General features: G+C 46.9%; 1 protein-coding gene across 2 annotated transcripts in view; it reads right to left on the minus strand.

The window, feature by feature from the left end:
- WWC1 (WW and C2 domain containing 1) overlaps positions 1-22,121 on the minus strand; it is a 158,923-nt gene that overhangs the window by 73,044 nt on the left and 63,758 nt on the right. For both annotated transcript variants that reach the window (XM_088838511.1, XM_088838512.1), the window contains one exon: positions 5,995-6,104. In XM_088838511.1, the coding sequence (XP_088694637.1) occupies positions 5,995-6,104 (110 nt within the window). Of the gene's footprint in view, positions 1-5,994; positions 6,105-22,121 lie in introns of those variants that run through there.

Consider the following 22,121-nt stretch of genomic DNA (forward strand, 5'->3'; position numbering starts at 1 on the left):
CGAATAGGCCCCAAAGAGCATTTCCAATGAAAGAAAGAAGAGACAGGGAGAATGATCACAGAGGTAGCAGGGCCACGTTCTCACGCCTGCCAGTGACCACTGTGTTACAACATGCAGGTTGCTTAACCTCTCTGAATCTACTTTTCTGATTATTAAAGAGAATAAGGGGCCCTGCCTCACTGCTTCCCTGGAAGCTGTAGAGCACTTAGACCTAGGTAAAGTAAACAAACGATGGTGACAGTAAAGCCAAAACTATTCACTGAGGCCAGTGTTTGAATTATCTCTGACTGGCTGTTCTTCAAGCTCTTCTCCTCCTCCCTTTTTTCTGGGAAAGAAAACATGCTGTGAAGACGGCCAGTTTGTCCTGAGCTAATCACACTCTGAGGAGGTCCTCCCACGCCCAGCCCCTTCTATGTTCACTCTCCTTCCTTAACTTCCATATCACCAGAACAGATAACTTTACACCAGGGGAGGTTCTTAGAGACCCCCTTGGTCGACTGTTTATTTCCTTGTTTATTTATCTGGCTGAGTCAGCTCTTGGCTACATCACGTGGGCTCTTCCGTTGTGGGCACAGACTCTAACTGTGGCTTCAGGGCTCAGTGCAGCGGGTGGGCTTAGCTATTCCATGGCATGTGGGATCCTAGTTCCCCCACCAGAGATCGAACTTGTGTCCCCTGCTTTGCAGGGCAGATTCCCAACCACTGGACCACCAGGGAAGTCCTTGGTCAACTATTTTTCAGTTCTTGTTTTTATTAAACATGGACATAGTTGAATCATTCAGCATGTCACAAAAATCAGCTCCATACAAAATCTTCCCTTCATCCCCTTCCCCTTCATTCGCACTCTCCCTAAAAGGTAGCTACTTCCAACAAACGTTTAATTGATTGAATACAACCATCATTAACACCCAGTTCTCCTTCCTCCCCCAGGCCCCAAACCTCTACCTACAAATACACTGCACGCTCTCCATACAGTTTACAGTTCACGGGCTTCACATATTCCTCACCCCACCACACACCTGCTGTCTACACGCACCACACAAGCACCCATGTGACTAACGCTACTGAATTCTCCAAGGGCTTGAATTACAATCATCTTAAAAACAGCTGAACATCTGGAGAAAGTCCAACCTTGTTGCTATGCAAAGGAATGCAAATAAAACACAATGAAGTAACAGTTTAAACCTGTGATGAATGCATCAAAAGAAGTGAAATTAGTCATATACTGATCAAGGTATGAGGAAAACGGTACCCTCATTGCTTGTGGTAGTACAGATTGACTCGATCTTTTAGAAATATTATCAAACTAGGAAGAGTTACCAGAAGTCTCACAAGTGTCCATAACCTTTCACTTGGTGATCCTACATTTGGAAATGTGACTCCAGGAAAGTATCATAGAAGAATAAAGCAATATGCTTAAAGACGCTCCCTCAAGTGTTATTTTTTATAACAAACAAATGGAAAGAACCCAAAAGGTCAGTTGAAAGGGGTATTATGCTACACTCATTTTGTGTCATAATGGTATTGATGCCTGTTTGACACATTAAAAATGGCAAATATGAAGACTATGTAGCATCTCTCAAATATTCATGACATAGTGTGCAGAGAAAAAAGAAAACAGAATTTGATCACTGATTAAAACCATCTAATCATGATAAATAAAATCAATGCCAGAACATGAAGCTACAATCATTGTAAATTTGAGAAATAAATGCCCACAAATTAACAAATAAATATTTAAAAAATAAATGAGTACTCTCTTTATGCCAACAGCTCCCAAATGCCTACCTTCAGCCCAGTTCTCTTTTCCAAACACCAGATTCCTACATTAAACTGACTAACATCTCCTCTCAGGTGGTTAACAGGCATGGAAGATGTGACCCATTCCAGCAAACCCTTGTTCTTCCTTCCTAAACACATCACTCCTCTTGCAGCTTTCTCCATCCAATGGATGGCAACTCCATCCTGTCACCTGCTCAGAGAGGCTCATTCATTCCTTTTTCTTCCACACCCCACATATAATCTATCAGGAAGCCTTGTTGGCTTTATCTTGAAAACACCTCCAGCCTCAGGCCACTTTTCACCACCACCACTATAGCCTTGGTCTGGGCCACTGTCCGTTGTCACCCGGACTACTACAACATTCTTTCACAAGTTTCCCTATGTCTGTCCTTGTTTCATCGTTTACTCTCAGCAAAGCACCCAGAATGACCCTTTTTAAAACATAAAACAGATCACACCATTCATCTGCTTAAAATTCTCCATGCTAAGTCATTTCAGTCATGCCCGACTCTTGGTGACCCTATGGACTCCTCTGTAGCCCACTAGGCTCCTCTGTTCATGGGATTCTCCAGGCAAAGATACTGGAGTGGGTTGCCTTTTCCTCCTCTGCTGCTGCTGCTGCTGCTGCTAAGTCACTTCAGTCGTGTCCGACTCTGTGCGACCCCATAGACGGCAGCCCACCAGGCTCCCCTGTCACTGGGATTCTCCAGGCAAGAACACTGGAGTGGGTTGCCATTTCCTCCTCTAGGGGATCTTCAATGGCTCCCATCACATGGAATAAAAGCTTGAGTCCTTCAGGTGGCTCACTGCCCCATCCAGGCCCTGCTACCACCTGGCCTGATGCCCTCCTCCCCACTTCCTCACAAATTCTGCTCAGTGCACACCTGCCTCCTTGTCACCCCTTGAGAAGCAAAATGTGATCACACATTGGAGTTTTTGCTCGATCAACCCTCTCTACTTGAAGCACTCTCCCCACCTCCTTCAAGTCTTGGCTCAGAGAGCATTTTCTCAACACTGTCCCTCCCTTGACACCCACAAATGCACACAGCACACCTCAGCCCCACGCTCTGCTTCCCTCCTTTCTCATAACCCTGATAATTAAAAAAAATACTACATAATTGGCTTACTTATTCTGTTTATCTTCTGCTGCTTCTGCCAAAATGAAAGCTCTGTGCAGGCAAGGATCATTGCCATCTTGCACTCTCACGTACCCCATGCTCCCAGTACAGTGCCTGGAACATTGTAGGAAGTCGATAAATATTTGCTGAATGAATGAATGCTTGATGGTAGGTTTACTTTGTTGTTCAATTCTATCATGTCTATAACTCTAGAATAGTAATTTAAGGGGCTTTCCCTGGTGGTTCAGTGGTAAAGAATCTGCCTGCCAGTGCAGGGGACACAGGCTTGATTCCTGGTCTAAGAAGATCCCACATGCCACGGAGCAACTAAGCCCACGTGCCGTAACTATTGAGCCTGTGCTCCAGAGCCCAGGGGCTGCAGCTACTGAAGCCTGTATACCTAGAGCCTGTGCTCCGCAACAAGAGAAGCCACCTCAATGAGAAGCCCGTTTACCACAACTAGAGAGAAGCCCATGCAGCACTGAAGGCCCAGCACAGCTAAAAATAAATAAATAAAATTATTAACCAAAACAAAACAGTAATTTCAGTCACTCACAGAGGATTGGTCTGAGTCCACAGCTCTGAATGAGTGGGCCTTGTGCATACCACTGTTTCTATCGCTGACTCCGTCCTTTAGAAGTGGTAGAAGTGGCACCTTCTATCCAATGAGAGCACCTTCCAGCCAAAAGAAACCCTGCAGCCTGACTGCTGGCAAAACTGCCAGAGAGAATTTTTCCTTTTGTGGTTTTTATTTACTTACCTCCCTATACACACTCCTGTTTCTGCTACCGTCCCCTCAAGAATACACTCTACCATTGCACGATACGCCTTCCATCTCTCCAATGACTCCTAAAAGCACCAGAAAATCCCACTCCTGCCATCAGATTTCAATGAGGGGGATTCACTCAGCAATTAGAGACAGGAAAGGACTAGTGAGGGTTCCTGCACATCAGTGTTTAACCCAATATATCATGCAGCCCTCCAAGCACTAACCTCCTTCCCCATACACACTCAATTAGGCATATTTACTTCTCATTATCCAATATGCAATCATGAGTGCTAATAAAAACCTTTGCTACCCCAACAATGCAATTAGTGCCATTAGCTGTCTCTCAGAAACTCTCCTATGCTTTGGTGCCAAGTCTGCTCATGCACCCATTTATTTAGTCATGCATTCATGCACATATAACCTTTTCTAGGTAGCAAAGGTCAAGTGCACACCTACTATGTACCTTACCAGGCAAAAAGTCTGGGGAACCTGTCCTAACAGATAAATGGTTATACTACAGAATGGTGAGGGGGACAGCAGAGATTTGACCAGGTGCTATAGAAACCCAGAAGAGGAAGTGGATGGAGAAGCCCAACTCCACTCCCAGGACGAGTTCAAATCCCAGCCCCGCCATGCTTTGGCTCTGAGAGTTGCACAGTCAATTTCTATCTCTAAGTTCCATTCACAAGACACAGTTAATCATCCTAGTGCTTCCCAGGTGGCACCAATGGCCTGCCAATTCAGGAGACTCAGGTTCAATCCCTGGGTAGAGAAAAGCCCCTTGAGTATGAAATGGCACCCCACTCCAGTATTCTTGCCTGGAAAATCTCTTGGACAGAGGAGCCTGGCAGGGTCTCAAAGAGTTGGATACAACTGAAGTGTCTTAGAATGCACACACAGATGCACCAATGGAAGAACCAGGCTTTTCCCTTCTGGCAGGCTATAGTCCATGGGGTCACAAAGAGTCGGACATGACTGAGCACACACGCACAATCATCCTAGCATCCCACAGGGGTGTTGGGAGGATTGCATGAGATGATGCCTAATCAAGTGCCTTGTCCAGCACATGGCACAGAGTGCATGCTCAGGAAACAAGGGCTACTAGGATTCAGTGCCCTAATCTCAACCTTCGGGCACGTGCCACTGCATTCCATTCTCCTCTTGCCTGAAAGGACAAGAGGAATCCCACAGTTCAGAAGGCTGAGATCTAGACAGAAAAATCCTCTTTCCTCTATTATACATGAACAAATAGGGCAGCAAATTCCCGAGGACAAGAATAGTCTTGGCCAAGAAGGGGCACAATGGATGAGGCCCAAGTACACATCAACCCTCCCTGCCTGGAAGACCTCAATCTGGGCTCTTCCACCTGTCAGACAATAAGCTTCTCCCCTTCTCAACCTATGCTCCCATCAAAGTCCCAGAGACGAAGACGCTAGGAATCTTCATTCTGGATCAGGATATCTGGACCCAGATACAAAGTGAGGGTGGGCTGACTGGTGGGATGGGCTGGAGATACATACACACATCACTCAGACCATCTACTACAGACACATGCTGTATGCCGCTGTGGACTTGCTTTAGGGGCAGAGGCTGCTAAAAAATAATCTGGGGACAACACAGACACATCTACCTTCTGTGGAAAAAATCTGCATGCATGAACCTCCCTCCCACCATCCCTGCCCTCTAGGTTGTCAGAGAGCACCGTTTTGAGTTTCCTGAGTCATGTGGGAAATTCCCACTGGCTATCTATTTTACATATGGTGCATGGAAATCAATGAAAGTGAAATTGTCAGTCGCTCAGTCATGTTTGATTCTTTGTGACCCCATGGACTGTAGCCTGCCAGGCTCCTCTGTTTATGGAATTCTGCAGGCAAGAACACTAGAGTGGGTAGTCATTCCCTTCTCCAGGGGATCTTCCCAACCCAGAGATCAAAGCCAGGTCTCCTGCATTACAGGCAGATTATTTACCATCTGAGCCACCAGGGAAGCCCTGTGGAAATCAATATACATTAAAAAAAAAAAAGAATATATGTATGCACACATGACTGGGAAGTTTCTGGAGAGATACACAAGAAATGGCTAGCAGTGGTTACTTCTGTAAAATTGGGGAGATGGGTTGTGAGACACAGAGTTCTAGATTCTATTTAAAACTCTTCTAAACTGTTATTTATATATGAGCATACATTATCTATCTATATCTACACTGACATCTCTATCCAACTCTGTGTGAAATGAAACACAATCTGGCTTCACAAGCCCCTGCTGGTAGCTCTTCCAGACGTGGGGGCTGGCCAGGAGGTGGAGGGATGGGTGGAGGGGACTTACTGGTGTTGTGGTCTATGAAGTAATCTCCGACCTGTGGGTCGTACGCCTCTTCCCATCCCAGCGGCAGCTCGTCACTAATGCAGTCAGCAAAGGTGAGCGGTTTGGTGTACCTGGCGAGGGAGAGGAGAAAGAGACTCCGTCAGCCTACGGTCCCCAGGGAGCTGCGTTCGTGGCTGCCTATAGCCTCCCTGGCCCTCTGGGCTGACCCACCAGATGCAGAAGCTCTGCGCCCCAGCCACGTCGTCCCCCGGGGAAGATGAATGCATATCGGAGCAGCAGGATAAGGTCACCTGGGAGGGAGGTGGGAAATCTGCTCTGGTCCCAACTTTGCCACCAACTGGGAAGGGATTCTGAGTGATTCGCCTGCTTCTCTGGGCCTCACTCTCTAAGTGAGGGGTCACAGGGAAGTGCTCGAAGGTCGAACCTGGCTTCTGGACTCAGACTCAAATTTCTCTCTGGGTTCTCCACTCACAGGGCACTTGGCCCACTCCAGCCCCAGCCGTCCTTCAGGCTCTGTCCATGTTTGTCTTACCTATTTCCCCTCTGAAAAGCTAGCTCGCTGCAGCATCTAGAAGAACAGATGTTCCCTCCATGTGAGATTGGCCAAACGCAGTATTTTTTTTGCTTCCTGGGCTGGTTCCCAAATGCCTGTACCCGCTGCTGTCCTTCTCTGTACAATCCAGGCCAAACTGATCTTTTAGCCATAACTACCCTCGAAGTCTCCATATTGGGACTTCCCAAATGGGGAGTGAGGTGGTGGTAACCACTCAGTCTTGGCGACTATGTCAGATAGACAAACCACCCAACTAAATGAACAAAGGTTTGTCAAGGCTCAAAAACATCAGAAGTCCTTGGTCCAGCACTTTAGCCAGCATGCAGGGAGCAGGGAATCTGGATACACTGAAGTCAGCCTGAGTGGCCCCTTTGGATGGCCGGGTTAGTTTCTCCCCATCACTGTATCTGCCTAAAACACACACACATAATATTCTCCCTGGCGTGCTGCAGTCCACAGAGTTGCAAAGAGTCAGACACAACTTAGCAACTGAACAACAATATTCTCCCTCTCCTGTCTGCTCCCATCCCACTTCTGGAAGACTGAAAGGCTGTGCTTCAACACTCTTTCGACAGACTGGCAAACTGAGGTACAATGCAACAGGAGGAAAGATGAGTGGGATGGGGGCTAGGATTCCTGGTCAAGAACTTCCCTCCAAGCCATAGGAGATGACTCTCCTAGCCCAAGCAATCTCCTTCCCTCTTAAACCCACCCCAAATCAAGCTGAAAGCAAAATATGTGCTGAGACTTCCCTGGTGGTCCAGTAGCTAAGACTTTGTGCTCCCAATGCCGGGGACCCGGCTTCAATTCCTGATCAGGGAACTAGATCCCATCTGCGGCAACTAAGACCCAGCACAACCAAATAAAATTTTAAAAAAGAAAGAAAAGCAAAATGTGTGGGGAGAAATAAACAGTGAAAGAGCCCCTGGTGGACAAACCTAGTGTGTTCACATACCACTATATATCCAGGGTCTGGTAGACTGAGAACAATATCTACCGGCTGAAGGAGTGGATAGCCCCAAAGCTCTGTTAATCATACTGCTGTATTATGGGAGACAACAAGGATGAGGCAGAGGTCTATATGATATACAACAGACTAAGCCCTATCCAATAAGGATTCAGTAGGCATCACGTATTAGCTGTATAAGTATGGCCACTTAAGTGTCCCTCTCTGAGCCTCAGTATTTTTATCTAAAATGTGGGGATAATAACTCTCCAAGTTGTCAGGTTAAATAAAGTCATGATTGTAAAAACATTTAGATCCTGGTGTGAATGAATGCTGAAAGAACATTCTTCTCCACTTCCCAGAAGGGGAAACGGAGACTAAGAGAAAGATGAAATAACATTCTCAATGTCTATACCAATGATATTCAAGCAAGGCACTCTGCCTTCAGAGCCCCTGCTGTGAACCGAAAGGTTCTCTTGAAAGTTGACATCTTCAGCTGAGCCCCATGGAAAATTATGAGCCTCTGTCTTGAGTGAAAAATGAAGAGATGGGGAAGACACGGGTGATTTCTTTAGGCCAGAAGGCTCTTCATTTGGGAGCACTTAGACCAACCTGGATAGTTTCTAAAAGTTGTCTTCAGCCCAATCCGCCACTACCCCCCGAGCCCTGCCCACCCCAAGACTTCAGAAGCAAGAGACCATGTCCCTCAGTTCCTCCTCCTCCTTAAACCCCTATAAAAATGGTTCATTTCCACTTCCTTATGGAGAATGAAGGCCAGTGACCAACAGTGAAGTCTCATCCAACATCATTTCATCTAACACATCACTGAAGGGGTCTCTGAAGGAAAAATCTGCACGCAGGCCTACCCCTCCACAGCAAGTGACTCTGTTACTGAGGACAGATACATCTGGGAAGGGAACAGGAGTGCTTGGGCCAACCACTGTCAGATCCTTCTGGTTCATTCCTTTCCCTGGGTGCAGCCCTGAGAAGCCCCACCTACCAGCCTGGTGATGAAGATAGGAATCTTGTTATTTACACTTTGCAACCCAGAAAACCAAGAAGACAAAGATATATTCCCTCTCCATAGCTCCCTGAATCCACGTGTGGATCAAAATTCTTTCCCCCCTCCCAGGGTTGGGGAGCGGTGAGGTGGGGAGGAGAGGAAGGAGAACTTTCCTGGTGGTCCAGTGGATAAAAGTCGGCCTTCCAATGCAGGGGACACAAGTTTGATCCCTGGTTGGGGAACTAAGATCCCACATGCTATGGGGCAATTAAGCCCATGTGCCACAATGAAAACCCAGGGAAGGCAAAAATGATAAAAATCTTCTGTGGCGATGAACTGAATGATTTCATCAATGGTGCATTTAAGCAATAGAATCTTATGTCCCCCATGATTGGTGATCAATAAATATTTGTGGAATGAGTGAATACGACAATGAATATCTAAGAACAAAAAATAATGGTGTGTATTTTGCTAACATGGAAGAATGTTCTTAACATACTATGAGAAAAATGACACTGTTGAACAAGAAACGCTTTAGGATATTGTTCTAATACAGTATTTTTGCCTGAAATGTGTGTGCATTTGTAGAAGAGAAGCTGGAAAGATATACATTAAAATGCTATATTGGTAGAGGGATTTTAATAATTTATTTTTTTTCTTTTTAATCTTTTTAAAATTAGCTTCTCTGTAGTATTTCTATCTCAATTGTAATCAAAATAGTTAATGATGGCTAAATCAAAGCGTAGAAAACAAGTTTGTTCCCTCTCTAGGCAGCAGGTGCTTTTCCTCTATTTGACCAGTGAGAAAACACACCCAATATCTTGCAGCTGGCAAACAGCAGAGGTATAACCTGAAGCCCCACCGTCTCACTCCAGAACCTGAGCTTTGCTAATAAAAACTGACAAGACCAAGGGAGTCTCAGAATAATCTGGAAGCTATGCCTGAGATACAGACGTCAAAGCTGGGCTGGGGGGAAATCGGAAGCAGGCAGAAGGCACCTGAGCTGCAGCCTACTTGCACCTTCAGTTTTCCACGTCTCGATGCAAAGCTACTCGATACATTTGGATAGTGCAAAATTACTTCACGAAAAGACAACTGTGTTAAAGTCGTCGTAACAAGTGATTCACTGAGCTCTCTGTGTGAGGCTGGAGACTGGGGAAGGAGAGGCAGGTCTAAAACACCAAAAAGGCATCGCTTTTCCAGAAAACCATGAACGTTACTCTCATTCCAGCCTTGGACATCGAGAAGTCAGACCTGAAATAAATGCTAGCTACAAGCATCAGTTTGGATTTCCTGCCAAAGCTGAAATGCTGATTCCCGCCTATGGTGAACGCAGACATTGTGCTCAACAGGTATAAAGAAGAGGAACCAAGAGGACCGTGGTAGCCAGAGGGGGCAAAGGGAGACAGAAAGGCTCTGGGTCTGACATTCAGGCTTCCCTTAAAAGCGATCGTGGAGAAAACACCAGAGGACTGACATCCTGACTCCTACAGCTCTTCCATGGGAAAGAGAAAAGCTTCTATTGGAAGACTACACAACTTACAAGAAATCTGGACAGCAAGATTCTCTGGAACAAATGCCAAGAGGGGGATGAATTATTCAGTGTGCAGGGACGTGTCATTCAGAGAATCAGGATGAAGAGAAGCATTTTTAGCTGTACAAGGATCTAAATACACACACACACGTATATATACATGGGCACCCACTCCTCATCCCAGAGAGAGGAACTGTCCGTTTAAACCAATCCCCTCTGGGAAACTGTGGGTGCTTCTCTGGCCTGCAGTGTTTCCCCTTGGGCAAGTGCCAAGAATGTGAGCTGGGAAAAGATGTCTGCTTTCAGATGCGGCCAGGACTTGGGGGCCTGCCTGCAACTGACAGCCCCCATCCTCTGATGACGCGATTCACCCCAATCCTGTCCGGTGCGGTCCCTGCCTCCAGGCTCCAAGTCCTGGGCTGCTGAAAACCCAGATCATGAAATCAAATGACCCAAATGCTGGAGGGGTGAGGGGGAGTGAGGGAGGGTGCCAAGAGAGAACCAGTTCTGCCTCTTCTTAATTACCAGTCTCTGGAGGAACACAAACATTCCTGAATGTTTCACAACAGGCTCTCCTGGAAGAAGGGGCCTGGATCTGTTGCCTTGGAGACAGGTAGGGCTGTGTGGGGTCACCTGTCCGAGAACGCGGGCCCCTGTCCTCTGCTGGCTCCATGTCCCCACAACTGGCTGGCATTCAGTATTCAGACAGTGCGTCTTTTCTAAGGAGGCAGCTCAGAGGAGCGGAAAGCCTTCTGCCAAGTCTAACACTGGGTGGTGATTCTCTTGGGCCTGAAGAAAGCGTAGCATATCTTTCATGTTCCTAATGCTTCCCGAGCAATCTGAACGCTTCCCACAGTAACCTCTTTATGGCCAGCCAGCATGATGCTGGCCCCCGACCGGGCTCTCGCCAGGGCCAGCTGGGCGGGATCACTTTCTAAAGGGCCCTGAGGACTACATGCCAAGAACTGTCCAAACTTTCAGCTGAACCTCTCCTCTCAACCCCAGGCACAATGGCCAGGCCGGTTCTTCCTGCCCTGAGGTGTTTCACACGCATAGTTCCCATAGCTCAGGACTGCACAACTGAGGAGATGCAGCCAGCTCCAGACTGAGGCAGAGCCCCAGGCCACGCAGACCCTCGACTCCCACACCTGCAAGGCTGGGGTGGCTGGACGAAAGTGCAATCTTTGAAGCTCTCCTTCCTCCCTTGAATTCCATTTGGTTCAAACACCTTCATTCATTCCTTAAACAAATCTGGGGATGAAAGTAATCACCGTCTCATAGTTGGTCAGGAGGGCTGAGCACACGAACTGCAGCGGAATCTGAACAAACATCCAGCTATAGAAGTGGACGAAAGGACCCTGCCCTTACACCCCTGGCAGGGAGAGATCGCAACCAAAAAGTGAATCCACAGGATCATTTCAGAGATTTGTGCTGTTCAGATAAATACAACAGGGTAGTGGGATTATGTGTAAGGGTGGGGTAGGTTGGGATAATCAAGGGAGGCTTCTAGGAGGAGGTGATCTTGGAGGGGAGACCAGATGGTGGGAAGCATCAGGAATAGCCAGTACAAAGGTTTTGGGGTGGGATGATGTTGGTGTGAGGAACAGAAAGGAAAGCCACATATGAGCCACATATGTCATGAGTGATGGAGTAGAGACAGACAGGTGCAGATGCTGGGCTTTTAGGACTTTGGGGTCCCTGTTTAGACTTTGAGAGCCATCCTAGTGTTGAGCTGCAGAGGGTGACCCAGAGAGGTTCTCTGAGTCACCCTCTCCTCACTTCCTTTCTCCCTGCTTTCCATCAGTCCTCCAAGCAACAAGAATTTATTGCATGGACACAATAGACTGGTCCCATGCTAGGCACGACCAGAGCTCAGACATTTGAATAAGCCTTGTTTCTGCCTTCGAGAGCAGAGGGCCTGGCCAAGCAGCTGAGGCTTACCCTTAAAGCAGGGAGTAGCTCATCCCTCTGACAGTATGTACGGCGGTTATGCTACCTTAGGCTGCGAACCGTGGGCAATTAGAGGAGGCAGAGATAGTTAATAAGATGCTAGGTCACAGGCTTCCCTGGCGGCTCAGTGGTAAAGAGTCCGCCTGCCAAGTCAGGAGACAAGGGTTCAATCTCTGATCCAGGAAGATCCCACCTGCCACGGAGCAGCTAAGCTCATGGGCCACAACTACTGAGCCTGCGCTCTAGAACCAGGGAGCTGCAACTACTGAACCCACATGCCCCAACTATTGAAGCCTGCGTGCCCTACAGCCCTGGTCCACAACGGAAGAAGCCACTGCAAAGAGAAGCAACGGGAGAGTAGCCCCCACTCGCCACAACCAGAGAAAGGCCCCTGCAGTAACCAAGACCCAGCTTAGCCAAAAATAAAAATGAATTAATTTTAAAACAAAAAGATGCCAGGTCCACTGTACACACATGAAAGAGCAAAGGGGTGGGAGAAGGGAGAGACTGAGAGGATGGGGCGTAGTCGGGGGAGGCCGGAGGAAGGAAGCAGTTCACGGAGGACGGTGGTCAGCTCCGGGGCTAACAAGGAGCAGGGTAGCTGCTACCCACATGGGCTGAGGAACTGAGGCTGGGGTGAAACCCACACCCTGCCTCTTCCACAGCCACAGGCGCGTCACCTAAACTTGTTAGGAGTTTCCTTCTCTGTGAAACGTAGAAGGTCCAATCTCACAAGGGTATTGTGGGAATGAAATGAGATAACCCATGCAAAGTGCTTAGTACAGGGCCTGGCATGTAATAAGCCCTCAGTAAATGTGGGCTGTTAACGTGGACAGCGGAGAGATTTCCGTACTCTCTGCTGTGAGAACTGTGTTATCTTTCATCTTCAGTTTGTTGGATATGTTAGCTATCACCGTTCTCATCATTGCTGTCCCCATTTTTCATCTCAAGAGATATGAGTGGTGGTTAAAACTCACAGGCTCCAGAGTCAGCCACCTGGGTTGCGAGGCAGGCGGCACCACTTACTCACTTTATCCCGTTGGGCATGAACCCCTAACTTGCCTGAACCTGCTTCTTCATCTGTAGAGTGGGGATTCTCAGAGTGACTACCTGGTTAAAATGAGCTACGCTGAGCCCACGGCACACAGGGCTCCACCCACATTCACTTTCTTACCAGTTAGGTTTTACATCCTTTTCTAAAATTAATTTTTGGGCAGGGTATTTGCTTTATAATGCTGTGTTCATTTCTACTGTGCAGCAAAGTGAATCAGCTATATGTGTACACGTATCCCCTCATTTTTGCTTTTCCTTCCCATTTAGGTCACCACAGGGCACTGAGTAGAGTTCTCTGAGAGTTTTATATTCCTTTCCGTGATGAGGCAAAAACCTGTCCATGCTAATAGCCGTTAAATCCTGAACTGTATTCCACCACCTCCCTCCCTAGACGAGCTGGGGTTGATTAAACTCCCTGGATTTTTGGAAATTAAACCAGAGAAAGTTAAGAGATGACAGCTGGATTGGCTTTGGCTCTCAAACTGTGTACTCTGAAGAAAGCATTTACACCAGCAATTTCCAAGTTCTCTCTCTCTTAACCCCCTCCCTCCTTCTATTCCCGACACCTGTCTTGGCATTCTGGTTATCCGACCCCCAGACTTCCTTCCTTCCCTTCTTTGGTTGGGTTGGTTTATCCAGGCGCTTTCTTGGTCTGGAGACTCCCTCCCATTCCTGGAATTCTGTGGGGAGGGGAGGTTCCAGACTGTTCCCCCTACCCGCTCTAGTCTTCAACCCAGGCCTCAACAAAGCAGTGGCTCACCTCCCCCTGATAAATCCAGCCTTCACTCTGCCCTACGCCCACTGAGTTCCTGGGCTCACACGCCCCAGCCTCAGGTCTGTTCCCTTCCTTCGCCTCCATCGCCATGTCCCTATGCCTACTCGTGCCCAGATACCCTCCAGCTCACTGACGCGGTGGTGACTGTGCTATTCCTCTACATCTCACTTGCTGGAATTTAAGATTAAGATTCTGAGAAGCAAATTATGGATTAGCAGGGCCAAGTTTGGCCTATAGATATGTTTGCTTGTCTACTATAATGTTGTACTTTAAGAATAGAGTAGGCATGCCTTTTGAAGTCAGCCCCTCACTAGTTGCACACAGTCCGCTCTGCTTTCTAACGTGTTTCTCCTGCATCTTGTCTTATCAAGAGGCAGCCTGTGTGCATGCTCAGTTGCTAAGTTGTGTCTGACTCTTTGCAACCCCATGGACTGTAGCCCAGCAGGTTCCCCTGTCTATGGGATTTTCCAGGCAAGAATACTGGAATGGGTTGCCATTTCCTTCTCCTGGGGATCTTTCCAACCCAGAAAGATCAAACTCGAACCTCCAGTGTCTCCTGCATTGCAGGAGGATTCTTTACCACTGTTCTGCCCAGCAAGCCCAACAAGAAACAGCACAGAGAAGTCATTAGGAGCACTCTAGAGTCAGACTCTCTGGGCTTTGACTGCCAGTTTCTAGCTCTGTGACCTTGGGCAAGATACCTAAATTCTCTTGGGCTCAGTTTTCACACTTGCAGAACAGGAGAAATAATAACACACTGATGGAGCATGCATTCTGTGCCAGGAACAGTTCTAAGCCCTGCACATACATTGACTCACTCGGACCTCATACCAACGCCATTCAGACCCAGCTTACAGTGTCCTCCGAGGATTAGATGAGCTAATGGGTGAAACAGCACTTTGGTACACAGTATGTGCTCAGCAAATGTCAGCAACACATTATTATTTTCACTGCTGTTCAAATGAGGCGCCTGATGCAGGAGTACTAAAGAATGCTAAAACTGAATGTGATATCTGGGATCTGACAAATCCTTGTCTCACTGGTGAGAAAACGGAAGTACAGCGAGAAAGACTTGGCCAGAGCCACCCAAGGGCCCAGTGGCAAGACTGAGATTAAAACCTGGGGACCAACATTAGGCCTGCATCACTCACAACACCGAGAGATCAAGTCAGCCTGCTGCTGAGTTTAGCTCCATTTGAGATGCAGTGATCGCCTGAATAGGCCTCAAGAAACAGCTATGGGTAGTATTGCCCTATTATACTGAAAGGAGAATGATCGCTGGGCCAGAGCCCATATTAAACTATGGAGTTCCCGTCCATGGATAGGTAAGGTCGGGACATGGGCCCTTCATTTTGCCTGCTTCCTCACTGAAGGGCAATTCTCTTGAGCAAAGCACTGGGTATCCATGCTGCCCCCTCATCCAGCTTCTTCCAACTCCATTCTCATTTCCGAACTGGGAATTAGGCTAAAGAGGTTCTGGCCCTATAGAAAGGGCCAAGAGAACCAAATGGAATTCCCAGTTCCATCTTCCTTAGCCATGTAATCTTAGGTGTTCCTTCCCCAGCTCTGTTTCCCTGTAGGTCTAAAATAAAGCAGTCAAGAGAATCTGCCTCATTGGGCTCTAGTAGTGTTGAATAAATTAGTACCTGGGAACAAGTCAGCAGAGTCCCTGGCATGTGATGCTGGGCAGGCATGCAGAGCTCTTCCTTTTTGATTTGTTTTTAATTTTTTTGCAAGATCTTAGCTCCCTGACTAGGGATCAAACCATATTCACCCTTGCCAGGGAAACCACAAGAGCTCCTCCTTTATGAATGTAGGGCCCTGAGGGCACTTAACCCCCAGCTTTGCCCCTTTCCAGTCTCAAGAACGGGGTGTCCAAGGGGTCCTCCCAGGTGCTGGTCTATCCAGGAGCTTCCAGCTTGAAGGACAAAGGCCACCACCACCCTTTACTGGAATCTGGCCATTCCTGTTCCTTGAGTTCTGACCCTCACCCCAGCCATGCAGCCTGAGGAGCTGATCCTTCCAGAAATGGAAATGGCCATGAAGGCTTCTCTGGGATCCTGATCTGTGGCTCCTTCCATGACTACATAGTTTAGGCAGAGCACTGGAAGGGGGTCTGGGTTTCAATCCTGGATGGCCACTAGATGAATCAGGCCCTTAGGCAAGGCACCAATCCTCTCTGGGCTTCCCATTTGCAAAACAAAGGAGTTGAAATGTCCTGTTTCTAAGGCCCACTTTGCAGCTTCAGCGTTCATAAGTCCACTATCTTGCCAGTCCCCAAAATCAACCACATTGTGAGGTTTCAATGAAACAAAACATCTTCCTGGACCATGTGTTCTAAGTGAAATAAATCAAGCCCTTTATCTTCACAACATTTCTGTGAGGCAGATAGAGCCACCCTTATTTTACCACCAGGAAACTGATGTTTCAGTGTCATGTAATAATTATAACACAAGCTAAATCTCACTGAGTGTTTACAAAGTATAGGCACAGTTCAGGATCCCATACACAGACTCTGTCTCAATGATTCTAAGCTACACATTTTAAAATACATTTTAGCATCTCTGAGACTGGAATGTGTGTGAGCACTGCTAACATCTTTCAACAGTGTCAACCAGGCTGCGGTCCTGATGTAGCTGTCACTGTCCATGTGCGCGCAGACATCAAAGGTGTCACAGGCTTGGGATGAAATCCCAGAGACAATAGTGGAGCACTTTTAACCCCTAGGAACCACATGGTTGTGGGGAAGGGTGGAGGAGGCAGTGAACAGACATGTTTAGCAACATTCCCAAAGCAGGCATGCAAGGGAGGCACCCTCTGCATAATTGCCATGGTGGCCACAGAGCCCAGCACCAGATCCTTTGAGCTGCTCTGTGGGTCCTGTAACAAGGCTGCATCACCAATGCTCAAGGACATCAAGAATGAGGATATTAGAAGCACAGAGTTAAAAAATGACTCCAAAGAATTTGATTCAAAGTGAGAAGATGTATTAGGAACACTCGAGTTTTACCTTTCTTTAGGTATTCCTTTTTAATTTTGTATGAAAAAAGCAGTATGTGAGTTTAAAAAAAATCTGAAAGATCTGAGAAGTATGAAATAAACATTCTAGTTAATTTTAAAACATTGGGTCATAATTTAAATGGCAGCATTTTTCCTTTCTTCACTAAGATAAAATAATGGTACATCTTAAAGTCAGTGCTAAGTTGATTAGTGTTAATAACCCCAAGCTGCAAACAGTCCAAATGTCCATCAAGAGGGGAATGGATACACAGATCAGTACATGTGTACACTGGAATATTACTCAGTAATAAAAAGGAACAAACTATTAGCACAAACAATAACACAGACGAATCTCAGAAACACACTGGGCGAAAAGAAACCAGCGGGGGAAAGAGACTATTCTGTACAATTCTAGGTATGTAAAATTCTGGAAAATACAAACCAATCTATGAGGACAGAAAGCAAATCAGTAGTTGCCTGGGGATGTGTAGAGGGAGAGAGGTGTTAAGGGCACAAAGAAAGGTTTGGGGGTGATGGGAATAGTTGTTATACTGATTGTGAACCAGGCTCACGGATGTATGTGTGCCTGTCAAAAGTCATCAAATTGCACTCTTTAAATACATACAAGTTAGTGTGCTTCAGTAATTCCTCAACACTGTTGTAAGAAAAAAAAAATACAAGAAAATCCCATATTTGATGTTTTGATGCTACATATTATCTTGTTTAAAATAATCTAAGTACTATTATTAGCTCCATTTTACAGATGTAGAAACAGGCATAGCGAGGCAAGCTGGTACATCCTGACATTCAGTTTGTCAAGGGGCAAATCTAACTGGCTTCAAGTCTCAGCTCTGCCACTGAGTTCAGTTCAGTCCAGTTCAGTTCAGTCTCTCAATCGTGTCCGACTCTTTGCGACCCCATGAATCACAGCACGCCAGGCCTCCCTGTCCATCACCAACTCCCGGAGTTCACTCAAACTCATGTCCATCGAGTCGGTGATGCCATCCAGCCATCTCATTCTCTGTCGTCCCCGTCTGCTCCCTCCCCCAATCCTTCCCAGCATCAGAGTCTTTTCCAGTGAGTCAACTCATTGCATGAGGTAGCCAAAGTATTGGAGTTTCAGTTTTAGCATCAGTCCTTCCAATGAACACCCAGGATTGATCTCCTCTAGAATGGACTGGTTGGATCTCCTTGCAGTCCAAGGGACTCTCAAGAGTAGCTGTGGTCAAATCCCTTCCTCATTCCATTCCCATCATAAGGAGATGACACAGTGATAGATCACTAAGGGACCTTTCAGTACTGGGTTTCTAACACTGTGACCTGAGGGCTTGTCCAAGGTCATACAGCCACAGAGGAATGGTTCCTCCTGGCACCCAGGTTTTCTAACTCTCCTCGATCCCCTGGTTTATACGCAGTTGTTCTCTGAACACTCCTTCTGACACCCTCTTGTATACAGCAGTGATCCTCAGCCTTGAGCTGCAACACAATCCCCTGGAGAGTGAGGGCTTGTTAACTCACACAGAGCTTCAAAGAGAGCTGTGACCCGAGTTTCTGAATCTGGGATGACTAAGAATCTGCATTTCCAACAAGCTCCCAGGGGACAACGATGCTTCTGTTCCCAGCACGCTTACTCAGGACCCACTACTGTGCAACATCCCCTATCTCATAGTTTCAGAAACTTTGAGAAAAAAAGTGAAATTCTTCACTTTTTTAGTGAATTTTTATTGGGGTATAATGGCTCAGTGGTAATGAACCTGCCTGCCAATGCAGGAGTCACAGGAGACATGGGATTGATCCCTGGGTTGAGAAGATCTCCTAGAGAAGGAAATGGCAACCCACTCCAGTACTCTTGCCTGGAGAATCCCATGGACAGAGAAGCCTGGTGGGCCACAGTCCATGGGATCACAAAGTCAGACATGACTGAGCAAAAGCACACAGCACATAGTTGCTTTCCAATGTTGTGCTAGTTAGACAGCAAAGTGAATCAGTCATATGCATACATATACCCCCTCTTTTTAAAATTTCCTTCCCATTGAGGTCCCCACAGAGCACTAGCTGGAGTTCTCTGTGCTGTGCAGCAGGCTCCCACTAGTCATCTCTTTGATGCATAGCAGTGTACACACATCAATCCCAGTCTCCCAATTCCCCTTCTCATACCCCTAGGACCACCAGCAGAAGCTCTTTCAAAGCTGAGCCACGCACTTCACACTGAAGGAATTGTGCCAGAGCCCCGCAGAGGCCATGGCTTTGGACCCCCTACTATTCTATGGGCTGTAGAAGCAGGGCAGGCCCCAGGTTATTCGTGCAAGCAGGTAGAGCCTTCCTCATACCTCCCTAGATGCTGAGGCTGGGGAAGCACAAGGCAGCACAGCCTGGCCACGTCTCAGGATCTCAGAACCTGCAGATGCCCAGGTGTTTGCTGACTGCATCACAGTGGCCGGCGGACCCAGCCCAGAAGCTCGCCTTGCCTGTCCACCTGACTGCTCGCTCTTTGTTCTCCAAGACCGCAGAGGCCTACGGTGACTGATTACAAAGGAGCTCTGCACGGGAGTTGAAAAGAAAATGGTTTTCACCTCTGAAAAGTACAACTTGAAGGGTTTATGTTCTCCTCCCATCGTTTCTTTCTAAAGAAGAAAATAAACCCTTGTTCCCTGAAGGGAAGCCCTACCTGCGAGTCAGCGTTAAACACCAGAGGAGGAAGGCGCCTTCAGAGCTGAAGGCGGCTGAATTAAAGTCAGCATCGAAACAAATAAGCAATTAAAATAGCTATTTTGGGAAGCCTTGGAAAGCAGCAGATACAATATGAATTATTCATTCACGCTGCCAGGATGACTTCGGGGCACTGTCCTCTGTTCTACTGTTCTCTTGCTCTTGTTCATTCAATCGTTCAAGCACAGAGAGGGGACACAATACCCTGGCCCTGGGACATGGGCGCAGAGCGAGTGTGTGCACATGTGCGCGCGCACACACACACACACACGCACGTGTCCTCCACAAGGAGCCCAGGTGGCTACTCCAGATGGTGAACCACATGGAAAAGAAACCCACAGGTTGGCAGACACCTTCAGCTCCCGTGCCAGGGGAGAATATATGAATTTCCAATTGGCCCAAGAGGGGTGTGTGTGTGTGTCTGTGTGTGTGTGTGTGTGTGGTCACACAAGCACATATGGCATGGGGAGTGAGTCATAGGCGATCACCTGTGCAGGGCAAGAGAGAATGCATACAGTGTTTCTAATACTTCACAAGCTTCCCAGCTGCTCTGGCATTGATTTGGGGACTCAGGAGGCAATGGGAGGGATCTGGACAATTAGTTGCGCATCACACTGAGCCCACCCAAGGTCTGGACATAAAGGAGGAGTCCTCCAGGCTTGGTGGAAGGGCTCTATCTGGGCTCTGAAGCCATCAGCCCCCTTCTGCTGCCTGACCATAGAAGTAGTGCTGTGATCTCATACCTTATATCCATGCAGGAGACCTTAGACAAGTCCCTCCCCCTCCGTGGGCCTCAGCTTCCCCATCAATGAAACCAGGGATATGAGCTCCATCTTAACTGATCCTTCTAGGTTTGACATTTTATGGTACCATTTTGTCACAAAAATCTAGCATCTCAGAGATGATTTGCATGCTCCTGTTTTGACCCTTTAGCAAGTCAAAGCTTTTAAAGAATAAGAACACTAACACTCAGTACTTTACATGTGCTACCTGTCATTCAATTCTGGTAGCAATCCAGTTAAGTGGTTCTCATGATGATCTCCCATGGTACACATAAGTACATGGAGCCTTAGAGAGAGATGGTAAGAGACTGACTAAGAATTTGGATTCAGGACTTAACTATGACTCAGAAAGTGAGTGGAGATAGTGACTCTACGTAATTGGGGGGACAGAAGGGGGAGTTTTTAAAATACCATGGAATTGAAAACTACCCCCTATAGCTTTAAACTATAAAGTCTGGTAAGAAGGGAAAATTAGGGGGCTATTATTGCCCGGCTACAAATATTAGGAATGGATATTAGGAATGCTGTGGGTGAGGCTATGAGAGAGGGGGTGGTTGTCTGGAGAAGATAAAGAGAACAAGTTTTCAGTCAAAGATTTTAGATAAACTTCCAAAAGTTTAGACAACCCAGGAGCAGAAGTCACGGCTGACAAAGGATAGGAGCAGTCAGAAGCACTCAGTTCCTAAAAGATAAGGGGCATCTTAAAAACTTACAAACTTAACCCACTGTCTTAAAGACAAATGCACAAATGCTCCAGTGACCAGCTGCTGTTCTGACCCGACCCAGGTGGGAAGATTTACACTCAAAGATGTTCAAGGCAACATTAGTTATCATAGGAGGAAAAAAATGTGCACAGCCTCAATATCTGTAGGGAATGAACAGGTGGAAAATTTTGGTTATAATCTTTCAAGTAATTGTTTGAAATATATGCTCAGGAAGCATTTTGAATGATAAAAGGGAGAAGGCTTATAGTACAGAATTAAAAAGAAATTTAAAAAGCAGGATACAAAACTGTGCATGCAGCAATGATCTTACCTGCCTGCTACTAAAAAGGAAAATGACTATAAGGAAAAATGCCAAAATGTTGACAGTGCTTGCCTTTCACTGGTGGGGATGGGGTTTGGGTTGGTTGGTTTATTCATTTGTTTTTGCTGTTTTCATAACCAGTAATAAGGCAAAACCCCCTAAACCACCAAGTATATTTTTCAGCCCTGCTATCCAGAACCTCTTACTCCCTCTTCATAAAAAAGTCATTTGAAAATGAATCCTAATTTTCCTCTTATAGACAAGGTCAGAGTATAGGAAAGCATTAAAATAGTGAATGAAGACAAGCATAAACAGTAGTTTTGTGATTCCTGTGTAGAAGCAGGGCCACATCTCTGCACTCCCAATGCAGGGGCCCAGGTTCAACCGCTGGTCAGGGAACTAGATCCCACATGCCATAACTAAGAGCCGGCACAGCTAAATAAATACTTTTAAAAAAGAAGAAGTGGGGCCATGAAGCAGCATGGAGGCCAGTGAGCCACCCCAGCACAGCCCTGGTCCATCTGCCAGGAAAGAAACAGAGGCTGCCTCCTGGGTCTCCTCTCTAAAGCCGGAGACCCCAGAGGGGACCAGCCTGGGAGCATGTCTGGAGACTGATGTGAAAGGCCCCGAGGATTTGGGAAAATCATCACTAGATACTCTCCCTGCCAACACCTGGGTATGAAGAACCTTGGAAAAAAAACCGAACCATTACTAATCACCCCAAATGAAGTTTTGCTGGAGGAGGGCTAGTAGAGGATAATAAACAGGGGGCAGCTTGGAATATTTTGTGTGTCGA

This window comes from Moschus berezovskii, chromosome 8 (genome assembly GCF_049115385.1).
Source record: "Moschus berezovskii isolate FMDL1 chromosome 8, NW_MosBer_1.0, whole genome shotgun sequence".
Lineage (NCBI taxonomy): Eukaryota > Metazoa > Chordata > Mammalia > Artiodactyla > Moschidae > Moschus > Moschus berezovskii.